General features: G+C 37.1%; 1 protein-coding gene across 2 annotated transcripts in view; it reads left to right on the top strand.

Annotated features, from left to right (window-relative positions):
- The window catches only part of LOC114653624 (dnaJ homolog subfamily C member 13), a 331290-nt gene that overhangs the window by 31432 nt on the left and 280138 nt on the right, over positions 1 to 19720 (top strand). For both annotated transcript variants that reach the window (XM_051929216.1, XM_028804037.2), the window contains exon 2: positions 12115 to 12195. In XM_051929216.1, coding sequence (XP_051785176.1) covers positions 12128 to 12195 — 68 coding nt within the window. In that variant the 5' untranslated portion in view covers positions 12115 to 12127. The remainder of the gene's footprint in view (positions 1 to 12114; positions 12196 to 19720) is intronic.

Here is a 19720-nt window from a genome sequence, read left to right as displayed (position 1 = left end):
AAGGCACACACTTGTCTATATAAGGTCCCACAGTTGACAGTTCATGTCAGAGCACAAACCAAGCATGAAGTTAAAGGAATTGTCTGTAGAACTCCGAGACAGGATTGTCTCGAGGCACAAATCTGGGGAAGGTTACAGAAAAAATTCTGCTACTTTGAAGGTCCCAATGAGCACAGTGGCCTCCATCATCCGTAAGTGGAAGAAGTTCGAAACCACCAGGACTCTTCCTAGAGCTGGCCGGTCATCTAAACTGAGCGATCGGGGAGAAGGGCCTTAGTCAGGGAGGTGACCAAGAACCCGATGATCACTCTGTCAGAGCTCAAGAGGTCCTCTGTGGAGAGAGGAGAACCTTTCAGAAGGACTACCATCTCTGCAGCAATCCACCAATCAGGCCTGTATGGTAGAGTGGCCAGATGGAAGCCACTCCTTAGTAAAAGGCACATGGCAGCCTGCCTGGAGTTTGCCAAAAGGCACCTGAAGGACTCTCAGACCATGAGAAAGAAAATTCTCTGGTCTGATGAGACCAAGATTGAACTCTTTGGTGTGAATGCCAGGCGTCACGTTTGGAGGAAACCTGGCACCGCTCATCACCAGGCCAATACCATCCCTAAAGTGAAGCATGGTGGTGGCAGCATCATGCTGTGGGGATGTTTTTCAGCAGCAGGGACTGGGAGACTAGTCAGGATAAAGGGAAAGATGACTGCAGCAATGTACAGAGACATCCTGGATGAAAACCTACTCCAGAGCGCTCTTGACCTTAGACTGGGGCGACGGTTCATCTTTCAGCAGGACAGCGACCCTAAGCACACAGCCAAAATATCAAAGGAGTGGCTTCAGGACAACTCTGTGAATGTCCTTGAGTGGCCCAGCCAGAGCCCAGACTTGAATCTGATTGAACATCTCTGGAGAGATTTTAAAATGGCTGTGCACCGACGCTTCCCATCCAACCTCATGGAGCTTGAGAGGTGCTGCAAAGAGGAATGGGTGAAACTGGCCAAGGATAGGTGTGCCAAGCTTGTGGCATCATATTCAAAAAGACTTGAGGCTGTAATTGCTGCCAAAGGTGCATTGACAAAGTATTGAGCAAAGGCTGTGAATACTTATGTACATGTGATTTCTCAGTTTTTTTATTTTTAATAAATTTGCAAAAACCTCAAGTAAACCTTTTTCACGTTGTCATTATGTGGTGTTGTGTGTAGAATTCTGAGGAAAAAATGAATTTAATCCATTTTGGAATAAGGCTGCAACATAACAAAATGTGGAAAAAGTGATGCACTGTGAATACTTTCTGGATGCACTGTTTGTATGTATGTATGTATGTATTTATTCCTTTAGCTGTTTGAAGGCCAGCCTACGGTTTATTTCCCGTTGATTGTGATTTTCATCGGTTGTGTTATTTAAAATTGTTTGTGCAGTTTAATAAATGTTTGAGTATAGTGAAAGTTCATTTTTAATCACTGTTATGATATTAGACATATATAAACGAAAGACCTCTGTGTATGTGTGTGTGTGTGTGTGTGTGTGTGTGTGCGCGCGCTTGTGTGTTTGTGTGTGTGTGTGTGTTTGTGTGAATGTGAATGGAGTAGTCCGCTTTACTTATGCTCAACCCCACAGCCACTAAATGGTGCATGCATTCAATTTTACAATTTTTTAGTACTTCCATGCACCTTAGTTCTTACTAGGAAAGACGTGTGTGTGTGTGTGTGTGTGTGTGTGTGTGTGTATGCGTGTATGGAGCAGTCTGCTCTATTCACGCTCAACCACAGCCACTGGAGTTAGTGTGATTTTGTTGAAGATGTAGGAGCTTTTACAAGTGTGACTTGCACTTGGTGAGATGGCACACGCTTGCACTTTTAAATTTTTTCTGCACTTGCATGTACCTCACTTCTTATTCAATCTAAACAGACAAACTCAGCTTTGTGGTACATACACGTTGTACGTTCACACAGCAAGCTACCACACATTTGCCTGAGACAGGTTCCAGTCTGTCCCGCTCAATTTGTGCCACAGCTGCAGTAGACTACACAGCCGTCTCCGACAAAATATAACAAGCCATTATTAGATGTTTTGTATTTTCAGTATTTAGTTTAGTTTCAGTATAGTCTTTTAAAATTATGTACCTGCGTATGATGTAAAAATAAAGTGTATTTTGAAGAAGCAGATTGGATGGAATAAAGACAATTAATATTCTGGTATGATAAAAATGTTCACTGTGGGGTTTAGCTACAGGCTATATGTCATGATTTTTAAAACCCAGTCTTGTTTTTATAAATTGTTTTCAATATCTCCAGATTTTATTATTTCATATTTTACTTTTACATTATTTCAACTACATTATCTTAATGGTAAGATGTGATTGTGGTTTGTAAATGCGTATCCCTCCTTGCAGTTTTGTATGGTGCAGAATTGAAAAGAATAGCATGCTTCTAAGGTTATAATGGCAATTGCTAGATTAGTACACAGACATACGCAATAATAAAGTGTGATCTCTTATATGAGTCACCTTGAAAACAACACAACAAAAACTCTTCTGCAGAAATTTAAAAAATAATGGATTAATAATCAAATGATACATTTTCTGAAATGTAACCTTTAATTTTGGGATGGTTGAGGGGGTTTGGGTGGAAAGGAGGGAAGAGGTTTACAAAATTAAAACATCCGGAGATTGAGACCAGAAATGTGAATAAATTTTTACTTTTTCATTAAATATTAATCTCTAGCAGATGTTATTAATATTTCCTCCACATACTGATGCAAACATAAATTTCACAAAACCAAATGTCACAAGCCTGAAAAGTGGTTTTCTTACAAACCTGATGTGAAGAATTGTTTTTACAAAAGCAGCTAAATAATGTTTGCCTAAGTGGAAATATCCTAAATAGTCTTGATATTCAACAATTTGTGTGGCACTGAAATAATTATTTGGATTTTTATTTTTTGGCATTGATTTTAAACTGTATTATTGTTCAATTACTGATCAGAAAATGACAGTGAATAAATTTTATCATCTTGCTGTGTGCACATGCTACATCAGGCAGCTCATGATAATTATAACATCTTTTATAAACCCTATGCCGAAATAACTGCAAGCCTATGAAATCCCACCATTGATTGTTACATTGGGGGAAATCCCCCTCTATACCATAAGTAAAGTTAATTCTGTCTGTTTCTGTGACATTTAACAAATTACGAAAAAGTAAATTTACCTTTTTAACTTAATAACTTGGGGCACTATTCTAACAGTGATAAATTTAAAGTCACGTTCTATAACAAATTATCAGTCTCTGATATTATGTTGGAGAGATTCTTCTTTCTAAAATTCTGCTAGCCATGTGAGGTTTTTTTTTTTTTTTTTTGGAACAGTTGCCTTCATGTCCTGTTACATTATTTTAATTGAATTTATGTCAGGGCTTTGACTTGGCTATTGCAAGAAACAGAGCCTCTTCTTCCTAAGCCATTCTTTGGTGGGTGTAGGTGTAGAAAAATGTTTAGGATAATTATCTTATTGGAACATCTACTTTGTACCCAGCTTGAGTTTTTTTAACTGATAGCTAGACATTCTCGTGAATAATTCCTTGATGTTTTTTCAGCATTTATGGTACTGTCTGTTATGACAAATTGGCCAGGTCTACTTTAAGAAACAAGGATGTCTACCATCATGCTTGAGAATAGGGATAAGTTTTATTTGGTGGTGGGTTGTGTTGACAGTTCACCAAGAATGATGTCTATTGCATTGCCCAGATAGCTGAATTTTTGGCTCACTTGTGCAGAGAGCAGACATTGGGTTTGTCTAGGTGGTCTCTGACAAACCTTAGATAAGCTTTGTTGTGTTTTGACAGCAGAGGAATCTTCCTGGCAAACCTTCCCTTGGTTCCATTTCTGTTTATTATTCCTCCTATTGTTTAGTTATGCACCACTACACCAGACACATCTAGGAAGAGTTGTAGAGCTTTGGATGTTATTATAGTATGTTACCTCTTTTATTATTACCCTTGTGGCCATGGGAGAAATCATAGGAAGATATACACTTCTTGGAGGGGGTTACCATTGTTTTAAATGCCACTTTCATGCTATTTGCCTTACAGTGGATTTACAGAGTCCAAATTTGTTTGAAATGTTTTTTTAAGCTTGTCTAAACATATTAACATCCTCTGCTTTTTCCTCCATTTCTGCCAACTAGTAGGGAGAGTAACTGAACTGCTTTCTTGTAATTACGTTTGCTTTTACCTAACACACCATTTCAGATCTTCAGTTTTATTGGTTAGTTTTGCCAGTTATAACACTTTGTCATTGACTCACTTGATCTTGCTTTACTTTGATGTAAGTCATAGAACTAAGGTTTAATTTATTTTTGCATCTCCTTCATTTCAGTTAGAAAGAGAACAAAATTATAATTAAAAAAATTGCATTATTGATAAAAGAACAACATATCCCAAATTATGTGTGGATTCAACAATGACTGTACTTATTAGTAACCATAAATTCCACACATAATGCATGTAAGTGTTGCTGCTGCAGCAACTCCCTTAAAAATTTACCAACATGCATTGTGCATAAGTGGCATAGGTCTTTACTGGACATCTTTATTTCTTTCTAAACCATTTACAGTAGACATGCTGCACAACATAAGAGTCTGGATTAAGTTAACTGAGATGAGGCAGAAGAAGAAAAAAATATCATTTGCAGAGGTTCCATTGTACTTTATTCACAGTCCCCTATGAAAATGTTCTAAGAAGCTTTTCATTTAAGTTTAGAATTTGGTTGAATCTGAGAGGCTGAGAATGCAAGTGACGGGTGTTCATTAATGTTCACAGCTTCTTCTTCTTTTTTTAATGTCTTCCTGTTGTTGATTAAACATTTACTGCTCCTCACCACAAGTAACAAGGAGGAACCGCTGTGTCTGAAGACATGATATAAAATATTTTTTCTTTGCATTTTATTTAAGCACATTTTGTTGGCTAGAGTAACCTAATACTGACCTGCGAAACTGCCTTATGCTAAATGCCATCTTTTGGTTTGTCCTTTTATTTCCTATTTTTTCCCCACACTCTTTGCATAATGTTCAAAATAATTTGTAACATTTTCTGAATGTGTATATTCATGCTTGTTGTTGTCGTCCACTGAGAATTTTAACAGGTTTTAACTGCTTTATTATTTTAAGGCCCAAACAATTTTTAGACAACACATAAACATAATACCACTTAAAATGTTTAGACAAATTTAAAAGAAAAGAATAATAGATACTATTGAACCTGAAATTAATTATTATATCTAATATTATTTCAATATTTGACCCTTAGTGTTTATTAGACAATGGACTATGTTGAGTGAATGCCTCAGTTAATAGGCACTTGCACATTGTGAAAGGTGACGAGACTGAAATGAGTTACATTCTTGATTATGTTTATTAGCAGTGATGTAGTGAAATTAAAGCTTTAAGAGTGAGATGTAATTGGTGTTGAAAATGTTTAAAGCTTCATAATGGGTTCTCCTAGGAGCTGAACATATTTGTAGAACTCTAAAGAATTCATCTTAGCCTGATGCTTTCCAATATTGCTGTATATGGATCATATTGGACACACTTTTGCAAATTTTAACTGTTTCTTCAACCCTATTTAACAGGGATATGATATGCTTAAAATATTATTGTTTCCCCAGCTGTGTATTAACCAGAGTTTCATCTGGGGGTAAATATGAGAAGTACTTTTAATTTATCTGCTTATCAGTAGTACAGGGGATTTTCTCGGCAGAAAGTTCAGTAATAGATTGTGAAACTTATGAACTTGTGAAATTTATGTAAAGTTTGTCATTTTTTTTCATTGTATCTCTTGTGAATTTTTATTTGTTTGTTGAATTAAGACCTTTGTCAGCCTGTGTATAGTCTCATGGGGACAAATTTGGTTCTTGAGACAAGAATACACATCTGAGGATGACTCATAAAACGTGTTGAAATCTACCTCTAAAAAGGCTGTGTCGACAGTTTCTTTCTAAAAACCTGCCCTCTGTTTCTTCCAGTTTATACACTTTATTTAGGGTTGCAGTGTCTCTTTTCTCCTGATGCATTATACATATGTATAAAGTAAGTATGAAAAGATGGAAAAAAAAAAAACTTGACACTGGGAGAAATTAGAAAGCTAACATTGCTGTAATCAATTCTGAAGCTCAGTAATGTAAGTAAACTGACGTTTACTGATTAATTTATAAATCTAGCTGTAATTTTGACTATTGGATCACTACATTGCTTAACATACATGGCACAAAAACAGCAAATAGTCAGGCAAGCATTGTGATCTATATGTATTATTTGTTAAAACTCTATGACAGTATACTGGTATGGCACATTTGACATTTCCATTTAAAATGACACCTTTTATTGGCTAATTAAAAAGATTACAAAAGTTAGCCAATAAAAGGTGTCATTTTGCTTGGCTTTTCTCTACATTCATAATGGCTAACATGGTACAACACCCTAGTACTACATTTCTATTTAGAAAGTAATGTTAACTTACTCTAGTTATTCATTTACTTAAGTAATTCTGCCTTGCCCCTGTCAGTGTGTTTGAGTACTGATCTCTGCATCTCCTGTAGCTCTTTGTTATCTTAATAGGACTTTTTTTTCATCTCCATTGTACTAGTTGTGACACCTTTAGTCTGAATTCATATTATACATTGCATCTTTCAACCTCACATTCACTCCGACAGTATCGTCTTAAGTGTGAATGACTGAAAGCACACACAGCTGATGGAAATGAACCATTCATGTTTACCACTTGCTCAGTGATATCTATGTAATCTTGTGTTATAGAACAATTTTCCCTTGTACTAGGTCCCCCTTTTTTGTTTTTGTTTTATACAGTATCAGCAAGGTTCTTTTAGGAAACTTCACAGGTATAGAAGGTTTTACCATTGTAACTTTTTGATGTTTGGCCTTCACTGTTTAAATCACTACTCTTACTCTGAACTCTGCCTTCATGAGGTGTTGGATTGGTTTAGGAATGGCATATCAGTAAACTATGAAATATATATCAGTGAACTGTCCCACCCACTTCTCAGTCAAATTCACTCATGGTTGTCTACTATAACATAAACAGTACTTAGATCTGCAATGATGTGTGGGTAGTCTTTTGCTTATGAAAACACTTTATAACAGAATAAACACAAATAAGCACTGATACAGTAAAAAAACAGCAGGAATATTTTATGATTTTTATTAAATATGTCAATATTTTTTGTGACATTCCTTAGTATAAGTTTTTCAAGTAGTTCTGTAGTAAATGTTTTCAAGCCTCTTGCATAATTTCCCATTACTCCTTTTTGGATTTTTGGCTGTTTTTGGTCTTTTCCCTACCTATTTGATCCCACACAGCTTCAACTTTGTTGAGTTTTTGGATTCTCTGGTGGCCAAACCGATACTGTTGGTGTTAACATCTATATATATATATGTAGGTCTTATTTGTGTTTGCATCAAGTTATTACTGTGCTACAGTTGATTTTTTTGTCAATTAGCTGTTCTCACAAAGGTACAGCATGATGATATAGCATTGTAATTCAAAATCTGTATATATTTAGATGCAGCAATCATTATTCCATTGGCTTTTACACGATTCACTACATCAGTAGTTGAAATGTAATCCAAGACCATGACAAATCTGCTGCCAAGCTTCACAGAATGCCACAGAAAATCATCAAAGCACTATTGGCATCTTCATTTGTGAAACATTTCAGATTTGGAATCATCTCCCATTAACACTTTTTTTTTCTACCGATTGTCACACTATTCTTTATGCTCTTTCACATAACTGTACCCTCTTGCTTATTAGCATTTAACAAAAACAGTTTCTTAGCTGCAGCATGCCCTACAAGAGCATTTCTTGTAAGACCTTGTCATATGGTTAAAGAGAGTATTTTGGTGACTGGTAACTGTGCCAGACACTGAGCAAGAACTTTACTGGACTTCCTTCTGTTTCTTAAGGAAATTATGTAAGTACTGTTCATCAGATATAGACAGCATTGTAAGTGTTTCACTGTGTTTTATGTCTTAAACTTGACAAGTTTCTTCATATTTCTTTACCATTACAAGCATACCTGGTTTGACTAATCGCTACCTGTTTAAATCTGCTGTGCAGTGAATGTCATTTATCTTATGTAATGGATAATGTAAGGATAGGTTTGTGAACCAAATATGCATCTTTGTATCCATCTTAGAAGACACCCATAGGTTTTTTGGAAAACACAATCAATTCATGTTATGTTTTATTCTATCTATCTATCTATCTATCTATCTATCTATCTATCTATCTATCTATCTATCTATCTATCTATCTATCTATCTATCTATCTATCTATCTATCTATCTATCTATCTATCTAGTTTATATATACTGTATATATATACTGTATATATCTGTATATATATATATATATATATATATATATATATATATATATATATATATATATATATATATACTGTATATAAAAGGCAAAGCCCTCACTGACTCATCACTAATTCTCCCACTTTCCATATGGGTGGGAAGCAGAAATTTTGTGTGCTTATTCCTTGCAGTGTACTTACAAAAGTTAGGTATGTTTCTGTCCTGTTGCAACACCCAGGGGGGGAAACGGGTGTACCCCCTAAACTGTATATATAGATAGGGGAAACCCCTCCTCACTATTTCTGTGACTTCCAAAATACATAAGAAGCCCACATTTCCAATGCTCATCCTTAACACTACTTACAAAAGTTACGTATGTTTCATTTCGTGCCGTGCCCCATAACGAACTTTCGAAAATAATGTCTGCCTTTTGGCAGTTCTCCCCATTATGCCGTAAGGAACTTTTGGAACTGACCTCTCCTTTTGGTGGTTTCATTCCTTATTTCCTTTAACAGACGATTTATTGTATGGCAGAGATGCACAAGGGCCACCCCCGGTCCCCATTCCTTTTTCCGCACGGCCGCTGTCTGTGCGCCTACCATGTGTTTGGTTCCCTGCCTGTATACATTAACGACATCCCGCGCTCATGTGTCTCCTCACTCGCTTCCTTACTTTTCTCAGCTGTTTGTTGTGCTCACTGCTCCCTTCTTCTTTATTCCACCACTTCAAGCCTGTTTTTGTTTGCCTTGCTTCACGTCTTCCTGCTGGTGCCTCCTGCCTTTTCGTTTACTCCAACCGCTTCAAGGCTGACATTGTTGGGTTTCCTTACTTGCTCACATACGTCTTCCTGGTGCTGACTTCTGCTTTTCATTTCCTGCTCCACCGCTTCTCACCTTCCTTCCTACTTTCTTTCTCAATGGGTGCAAGTTTACCCCGAATAACATGTCTATTCCGGTGATCACCGTCAATCACAATTTCACCGACCTGTACGCAGTGGTTTCCATGCTGCGAGATTGCGCCTGCCTCTTACTGCAAATGTTGTTTACAAAGAGATCCTTATATCCTAAAAATGTACATTTCTCATACCCAACATTTACAATCCTATTACTTTGTTTCAAATTGTTAAGTTTATTCTTTTAAACAAGTGCTCATGCAAAAAGATAACTCGTTGGTGGTGGTTTGGTATCAAAAACAACTCTTAAATGCACAGCACAAGAACATGTTTGAACTTGTGAAATATAATTTATTGCAACTTAAGTGTAATCCAAAATTTTTATATTTAGATATTTTTGATACCAGTATCAGGAATATCAATTCCAATGTTCATTTTAATGACTGGCAGAAACTGGTGGAGTACATTTTTATCAGAACAGGATGAGAGCATAATTGAAGTACTCTTCTTTACAAAGACAGTATATCAAATGAGGGGAGGCTACCTTGACAGTAAATTCAAGATCTTTGTATTTTTTCATCAATAATGAGCATAAATCTATGTACCATATATACTCATGTTTAAGTTCTCCAGCGGATATGTCGGGGCTTGATTTTACCATATAATTTCCGGTATTTTATAATGTTGGTCGTATGCGGAAAACTCGCACTATTGGTCCAACAGATTATGATATGCTAATGCCCACCTGAGAGAGTAATCACGGAGCACACTACCTTTTTTTTTCTATGTATTGTGCCTATGTGACCACATGGTAATGCCCGAAATATTCCGAAGCAACGTTTACACTGTTTTCCGTTTTTTGTATCTCACACCAGGGCTCGCAGAATTGCTAGCCCGACGTCCCGGGGCTATTGTGTCTTCCAGTCGGGCTACCAAAATCTATCTCAGCCCTGCCCGTCGGGCTATCATAGGAAGGAAAAATATATGTCAGTGTTTTTGCATTCTTTTGCAAATGTAACTGGGTAATTATGTTATTTTCGGGCATCGATGAGCCACTGTCAATATGTGAAATATTGAAATCATGTTTGAATTCGCGCTTGTTTTTTAAATTCACTTTCACTTTGCGATCTCACGAACTGTGTATAGAGAGTGACAGTACTGATTGGTCAGTGACGGATTAATTGCGCACCAATTCCTCTGACATCGTCTTACCACTCATTAGCTTACTATTCAAACGTGACAAGTGAAATCTCCTGCAGCAAGCTTAAACATGTGATAGAGGTTGATTGCGCAGAGAATTTAAAAAATCGCTGACTGTTATGTGCGTGCGTGTGTAAAAATAGATGGATTTACGCAGGTATTTTAGTTCTGCTGAGCCAAATAAGACAGGTCAGGGTGAAGAAGGGACAGCCAAAGAAAAGCCTACCACAAGGCGGAAAAGTTATGGCAAATCAGACTATGAGGCAAAAAAAAAAGCACAGCTTTTTGGTTTCATGGACAAAAGAATTTCTGTGGCTGGAATATGACAAGCTAAATAACAATGTTCTGCCGGGTGTGTCGTGAGTTTCCCTTGATTTCTGACTCGACAAGCGCCTTTGTTACTGGGACCAGTAATTTTAGGAAAGACCCCATCAAAACCCATGAGAAATCTCTGCATCACAAGAAATGCATTGGTGCTCAGTCTGCAGCATCTTTCCCAGAACAAACACCAATTGCAAAAAACATACTAAAAATAAACCAAGCACAACAAGAAGTCCTGAAAATGCTGTTTAGAACAGCATACTATGTTGCAAAGAGTGAACTACCATTGGCAAAATTTAGCAGTCTTTGCAAACTTCAAAAAGCAAATGGCCTAGATCTTGGTTCCACTTACCCCAATGACCATGCTTGCAGAGAGTTTATTGGAGCAATAGCACAAACTTAAAGAGACCAGATCGAAAAGGAAATTCAAGAAAGCAGGTTCTTATCCATTCTTGCAGATGGCAGTACAGACACTGGTATAGTATAATAGAATAGGAGTTGGTTCATGTCAGGTATGTGAGAGATAATGGTGACATATCCACCTACAAGTTCATAGAAATTTCTGTTCAATTAGAACCAAATATTTGAGTTGATGATTGTAATTTTTATACAGTTGTTGTAATTTGTGTTTTAACAATTTTTTGATTGATGTTTTGTTTCCTTTATAATATTATACATTAAAAATAATCTCTTTTTTATTCGGGCTACTTAAATTTATTTTGGGCTACCAAAAACTGAAGAGTGCCTGCCCGAAGGGCTACCAGGGATTTTGAAATTTTGTGAGCCCTGCACACCCTCATATACCTTTATCGTACGAGCATCTGTTGATGATGGAGTGTTCGATCAGAAAAAAATCTGAAACTGGTTTTAAATTAAAAGTCATTGAGGTGGCGAAAGAAATTGGTAACTGCACTGCTGCAACAAAATTCGATGTGTCTGAGAAACTGGTGTGAGATCGGAGGAGGCAAGAAGATAAAAAATTAAGGGTCTCATTTTTGAACTGGCATATAAGTCGGGTTCTGATTTTATAATCGTTTTTTCGGGTTTCAAGACCTGACTTATACGTGAGTACAGTATATACATTATTTCTGTCAAGTATGTGATAACCATTGCCACATCTGTCTAAGATAGTATTTGTTTTGGTAAAGGCAAATAAAATTCTCAGTTTGTGTTCCCTTTATCAAGCATTACTGCTCCAATTGAAAGTGATTAAAATCGTGGTTAATGATAGGTATTTTGTATTTTCACTTGAAAATAGAATATTGAAAATCTGTGTGGATTTACATTGCAATGTTCTTCATTTTTAAATATTTTCAATTTCTTCTAGGTTTTGTTAGAAGATGAATATCCTTAAGGACAATAAAGACTTAGCATGTTTCTATACAACAAAGCACTCCTGGAGAGGAAAGTAAGTATTCAGTTTGTTAATGTTAATATTGTCAATCCAAAAAGATATTTGATCAGCTGTTGTTTCTCATTCATTTTTAATTCTTTGTTTTATTATTTTATTGCTTCTTCGCAAATGGATTTCCAGAGTCTCTTAAATGCTTGCAGTCTTGCTTGATAATTAGACGAAGAATATATTTTCCTTACAAAAATAAAATGATTGCAACTGCACAAAAGGCTTGTTTTATTTTTTTTTTATATAATATAAATCACTGTGCAAAACATTTTCTTAAGGCCAGTCCTTTTTGCAACTTTTTTTTCACTATGCAAGACTACTACAGTTTTAAACACAATTTTTCATATTCCTGTTTTCAATTTTAAATTCTGTCTTGCATTCATGTTTTCACTTTCAGAGACTCTATTAATAAAGCAGTATATTTGAACTTCAGTTAGTCAATTCATAGTGGGGATTGTTGATATACAGTGATTTGTATTGATTTTTATAGTTATTAGTCCTAAAAAATAAATTTAAGTTTTAAATTTGTTATGTTTAAAACACCTGCAGCATACGAAAAGTGCTCAGTAAAATGTTATGATTTAACCAAGATAACATAACAAGAATTCTCATACTTACTTAATTCAATTAAATTTCTTGGAGATTTTCAGCCTGTTTCTTTTATGCTTAAATTGCTTCCCTTAGCAGCTCAGTCAACCTGCCTTCGTATCAGTAATTTCCTGTTTGATTTCTAAAAAAGTACTTTGTAGATAGTACAGTAGCTCTACTATTAGACACCATTAAACTATCTGTGAAGCTATGAAGTAAGTTGATATGAGCAAGAAGTCACTGCACATGCTTCAATCAGAAGGTTTTGGGATTGACTTCATAAGTTTGAAATGCAGCACTATAAAGAAATACAAATTGATGCTAGATGTTGAGTGACTAGAATCTGGAGCTCTGTTTATATGCAGTTGGTGTGAAATGGTGCTACAGTTAACAATTGGTGGTTTGTGTGTTTTATTTTGTTTAAATGTAGTTTTTACTGAGCATGCAGAGAATGCATTTTCATTAACCAATCTTCCCATGATGTTGGCTTTTATTCTGTCAGTGGTTGTAGAAACCAAAGCATTTGTTCAAGCATTTAGAGAACATACACTAGTGCTTTTTAAGATTAAACTGTGTTTAAAGAAAAAAAAGACATATCATTACAAGAGACAGACTGAAAGCTTTATAAGAGGAGTGGTCCACAGTATGGTGATATTCCTATGACCTCATTACCAAAGTCAGTTGTTTGCTGTATGGAAATCAGTATTTAATCAAGCTGGAGAGTTCTTAGATATGCTGTCTAAGATAAAACTAAATTTTAACTTTTTGTCTACCAGTACAACCAATACATTTGGAGAAAAAGGTAAATTGATCATGTACTCTGGTTAGCTTCTTAGGAAAAAAAAAATTTACTGTAAAATTTTAGTTTTGTGGCAGTTCTTTTTTCTGTGTATTACTTTTTTGCTGATTAATGGGCACTGTATATATTTGTGTTTTTCAGCTGATAATATACAACCTAGTGTGAGTGTGAAGCCCAATAATGATAAATATTTTTGTATATGCAGCAGAAATGAACTCTTTAAACCCTTGCACTAATAAAATGGTTTCATCAAGTTGTTGGATGGATTTAAATTTAAGGAAGGCAGTAAGACTACTCAATGAGTTGCTGCTTAATTTGAATACTAAGCTAATCAAGAACAAAAGTGCCAAAAACTTGTGAACAGTAATTTTGAGAAATTTAGCTATGAAATAATGAAGGTATGCCATACTAAATCTGAATAACTACTGTATACTTTGTAGCTTTGTATCCATATATGGTGTGCCGTTCCAAATTTGCCTTTGTGTTTACATTGATTTAATTAGCACATGAACAGGGAATCATACCTTTCTGGAGGATATGTAAGCTAAGAATACACGTTTAGTAATGAGCATTATCATTATGACTAGTGTTGATCAGCAAATTTCAACAAAGTGTTATTTGCCGCGAATTTGCTGTGTTAGTGTTCACCCTTGTTTGTCGATATATTTACTGATAATTCAGCCGGCCTTTTTTTCATTGTTCCAGAATGCTTTGCTAGGCCAGCAGACCATCCTCTGGAACTGTAACAACCAACATTGGATGGCACTGCCAACCACCCCCCCCACCACCGGCTATATAATGCTGATCATTTGCATTACACACAGTTTGGGATGTAGTTAGTGGTAGAGCTGAGAGTGAGCGAGTGAGTGACAAAAACTTATTGCTACTGGAATTTTGTTTTTCTTAGGTGTTCAGTGCTGTTGTCAGAGTGTTAAAGGTACTTGCAAGTGTGTGTGGGGTGGCTTTTTGTGCGGCACTGTGGTGTTAAAAAAAAAAAAAACCTTTGTATTTGTCCTCCATTTCTTTTGTGTGTTTGCATATTTTATATTCTTCCCCCCCAAAAAACTATCCAATTCCCATGAAGGCTGGAGGAAGGAGAGCTGGCTGTGGCTGTGGAGTTAATCAAGGGTGAGGTACCACCAACTCATCCATCTGTCAGTCTTGCAGAGACTGCCAGCACCAGCAAGCAGCTTTGCAGACAAAGCAATTCTGTGCAGCCCAGCAAGCTGTGGCCAGGGCTCCAGGTCCTTTAAAGGTGCCCACACCTTTGGGGTCTCTGAGAAGAAGTCAAAAAAGAGGCACTAATATACCTGGAAAGTGATGGGTAGGAGCATTTGGGGGAGGTGTTGGGTACATTTCGGAAGGAAGACAGTGAGGACTTAGAGCTTCCACCAGCTACAACGACACAGTGGGGCAGGGGCAGTGGCAGTACATTACCTGCTGAGAAGCAGACCCCGGGCAGCAAAGGAGGAGAGCTGCTTGTTCCTCTTATAGCTGAATCTGTTGAGCTGGGATCTGACTCAGTGGATTAGGAGGAGGGTGAAGTTGCAGACCCTGGGTGCCACCTACCCAGTCTCAGAGAAGCAGCACTGGTAGTGAGATGCACAGGCGGTAGCATCAGAGGCAACAAGGGGGCTGCAGGGCTGCTACAGAGCTTAGTGCTACGCACTATCCTGTCTTCGTAGGCAGTGCCACTGGCAGGCAGCAGCCAGAAGCAGACACCCAGATCCATGATGTGCTGTGTGGTGCTGTGTACACTGCCCGTCTGGGCCTATTTTAGTATATTGACAGAGGATCAGGCCACTGTAGTCTGCAACCTCTGCCGGCAGAAGGTACACAGGGGGCAGCCTGGTTCCCATATGGGGACTACCCCCACATCAACCATATGAAGAACCACCAGAGGCTGCTGTAGAATCAGTATCAGGGCAGCATAGGGCAGGCCTCCTCTGATTCATCTTTGGTATGTGTTGCCCGCTTCCACTCCCTGGCACCAGAGCCTGCCATTGGAAGCCAGCCCTCGGCTGCAGAAGCTCACACCCAGAGGCGGCCAGTGTGCAGCTCTTCCTCTTCCACGCCCTCCCCTATTCCTCCTGTTAGCGTACAGCAATAGTCCACCATCACCCAACTGCTGGCACATAATAGGCCCCTCCCTCCCTCCCTCCCCCTCCCAAATACAGCATCTAAATGGGAACCTGGCAAAACTATTGGCGCTGCAGCTCCTGCCCTATCAGCTGGTATACACAGTCCCCTTATGTCAGCTGATGAGTTGTGGCATCCCCACCTGGCAGATCCCCAGCCGCCATTATTTTGCTAGAAAGGCTGTCCCAGCCCTCCACCAGCACACAGATCTGGTGTGTCTTGGTGAGTGGAGCCATACTGGTCCTGCAATTTTGGCTGCTTTCCAGGATCAGGTCCTGAGGTGGATGAATCCCAAACCCCCGGACAGCTCCAGATTGGTAGTGTGGTGTCCGACAACGGCACCAACGTCCTGGCTGCCCTGCGACTCATCAAATTGACCCATGTGCCATGTTTTGCTCCTGTGCTCAACCTCGTGATTCAGAGGGTGAGCTTCTGAGCAAGGCATGGTGTGTCTGCTGCCATATTCACTTCTCCTGTACTGCCAGTGTGTTACTTGCAAAAATGCAGCAGCAGCATGGTTTGTTGGTAGTTGGTTTGTGATGCAGCAACACAGTGAAACTCCACCCTGTACATTATTGAATTTAATGCATTTTGCCAAGATCTGTAAATGTCATGAACATTTCCATGATTTCAGGGAACTCAGCAATGTTCTCTCTTCACTAATTATGACTTACATGGTGTACTTGAGTTAAGTAATGTGTGAGTTGCAGACACCATGTAACCTGTTTGAGTAAGCCTTTGTGTATTCTTTCATCCAATTAGCTTGAGAGTTTTTTTTCCCCTATGAATTATAGATTTTACTTTTGCAGACTTCATCTGTACCATCTCATGATAAGATTTGACTTGTCACCGATAAGGGGTCATAGTCACTAATCTTTAAATTGTTCTGTTTTCTTTAAAAAATGGTTAATCATAAAATTCTAGTTCTCTATTTTTCTTTTTTAGCTATGGTTGTCCTTTGAATAGCTTAAATTAAAATGATGTGAGCATCTTCATAAAGAAATCATAGATTAAGATTTGTCTTCATAGAGGATTTATAGTATTCATGGTATTCACTCTTTGTCTGCATATTTACTACTTTAACTGAGAAAGCCATAAAATAGATTGTTTTTATGTAGGTTTATGACCAGTTAAGCATAAAACTAAACACCACCATTAATTAAGTACTTGAATTTGGTAAGAGAGTGATAAAAATGCTTTTACTACATCAAATTCCACCCTATAGTGCAAAGATATGTTGAGTCAGTTGGTGTCTCTATTCTGCCTCTGTGAAAATTTATATGGTAGTGGTTCGTGTGTTTCCTGCGACAGTTAACATTCCATGTCGAGAAGGTCTGTTGTGTGCCTTAAAACTTTTGCAGGGAGCCCTGAAGCTTTTGAATTGCCCTTCTTGCAAATTTCATGTAAAGTATATGAGAATATTGGTGAATAGATGAAATTTCTGTTTTTACTTTTTTTTTCTTTCTTTAATTGTTTTTCTGCTTCAACAAAACCAAACCTGTGGATGAGATTGAGAGTTGCTTTAAAATATCTACAACAATCACATTTTTTCAAGGCTTTGTATAACATTTTTGTAGCAGCTTTTTATTTTATTCAGAGATCCAACTAATCTTCAGAATATTAAACAAAGTTGTTATCTTTATTACTACAAATTATGGTCAAATGAGGAGATGTGATACATTCAGCTTGCTGATTAGTTCAGGCGTTTAATATTTATATACTTTACCCTTATTTTTATACATTTTTTAAGTGGTTTTGAATTACAATAAGATATCTTCTACTGAGGTGAATGTAATTAATTTCATTTTAAATTTTCATTTTAATTTTTCTTTAGTTTGTACTTTTTAATATTTTTTTATTTTATTAATTTTCATTGTAATCATTCCATACAAACAGATCAATTTATAACCCAACAAATTTGAAAACAAATCAAACCCCACCCCTGAGAAGGAGAGCTTAGCTAAAGGAAAATTTCTTTAAGCTTTTTAATAAGGCAACATTAGACAAAAGAAGGGTAGAAGTAAATATCTATATAAATAAGAGATGGAGAAGGGAGTTAAATGCAATAATAGTTATTTCTCTTATTCTAAAATAATATTGATTAAATCCTGCCATGTTTTGAAAAAATTTTGTACAGATCCTCTAACTGAAAATTAGATTTTTTCCAATTTCAAATAATATAAAACATAGGTTTCCCACTGACTTATAAGAGGAGAATTAGGATTCTTCCAATTTAACAAAATAAGTCTGCGTGCCAAGAGTGTAGTGAATGCAATCACCGTTTGCTTGTCCTTCTCCAATTCCAGTCCATCTGGAAGGACACCAAACACAGCTGTTAGTGGGTTAGGAGGGATTGTGATACTAAGGCTGTCTGAGAGGCACTTAAAAATTTTTGTCCAAAATGATGTTAGTTTGGTGCAGGCCCAGAACATGTGACCCAGTGAGGCAGGAGCTTGGTTGCAGTGCTCGCAGGTTGGATCCTGGCCTGGAAACATTTTGGACAGTTTTAAGCGAGACAGATGAGCTCGATATATAATTTTTAGTTGAATAATTCTATGCTTTGCGCATATAGAACTCGAGTGAATTCTCTGCTTTGCTACCTTCTACTCCTTTTCTGATATATTGATTAAGTGATCTTCTTCCCAATGTCCTCTTGGATCTTTGAAAGGTAGGGACTCTAATAAGATTTTATATATTGCGGAAATAGTGTTTGTTTCCTCGGAATTGAGCAGTATTTTTTCCAGCATTGTGGAGGGTGCAAGGTGGGGGAAATCGGGCAATTTCTGTTTAACAAAATTTCTAATTTGAAGATAGTAAAAGAAATGTGTAGCTGGGAGGTTAAATTTTGAACGTAATTGTTCAAAAGATGTAAATATGTTGTCTATATAAAGATCTCTGAGCATTTTAATCCCAAAACTTTTCCAGGTATTAAAAACTGGATATACTTGTGAAGGTTGAAAGAGGTGGTTCTCTTGCAGAGGTGCCACTGATAAAAGATTTTCCATCTTAAAATGCTTCCTAATTTGGTTCCATATTTTGAGTGAGTAAAGCACAATTGGGTTATTAGTATATTTGCGATAACTTTCATTTATTGGAGAGCAGAGCAGGGAATATAAAGAAGTACTACAGGATTTTACTTCTATTGCAGACCAAGCCTGTGTATGTGCATTTATTTGTGTCCAGGTTTTTATGGCTGGTATGTTTGCTGCCCAGTAATAAAACTGAAAATTAGGTAAAGCCATGCCACCTTCTGCCTGAGGTCTTTGTAGGGTCGCTCTTCGGATACGTGGGTGTTTTGAGTTCCAAATGAATGAGGTTATTATTGAATCTAACTGTTTAAAAAACGATTTATTGATATATATTGAAATGTTTTGAAATAAAAAGAGAAGTTTAGGAAGGATATTCATCTTAACAATGTTAATTCTTCCGGCTAGAGTGAGATGAAGGGTTGACCATCTATGCAAGTCTTGCTTAATTTTTTCCATACAGACGCCAAAATTTTGTTGATAAAGAGCTTTATGTTTACTTGTGATATTTACCCCTAGGTATTTAAACTGATCTGCTATGGTAAAAGGTAGGGTGTCTAATTTAATATTATATGCTTGTGAGTTCACTAGAAAGAGTATACTTTTATTCAGATTAATTCTAAGACCAGATATCTTTTGAAATTCTGTTAGTGCTGTTAAAACAGCAGGGACAGTGTTTTCTGGGTCTGATATATATAAGACCATATCATCTGCATATAGAGAAATTTTCTGTTCCAGTCCTTCTCTGACAATCCCCTTTATCTGATAAGAATTTCGGCAGTGAACCGCCAGTGGTTCAGTAGCGATTGCAAACAACAGTGGCGACAAGGGACATCCTTGTCTGGTACCACGTTCTAGTTTAAAGTAGTCTGAGCAAATGTTATTAATACAAACTGAAGCTTCTGGACTGGTATACAGTAGTTTGATCCAAGCACAAATATTCGGGCCAAACCCAAATTTCTCCAATGCAGTGAAAAGG

This window comes from Erpetoichthys calabaricus, chromosome 6 (genome assembly GCF_900747795.2).
Source record: "Erpetoichthys calabaricus chromosome 6, fErpCal1.3, whole genome shotgun sequence".
Classification (NCBI taxonomy): Eukaryota; Metazoa; Chordata; class Cladistia; order Polypteriformes; family Polypteridae; genus Erpetoichthys; species Erpetoichthys calabaricus.
Note: the sequence above shows the minus strand (reverse complement) of the source record. Positions and strands in the feature narration are given on the sequence as shown.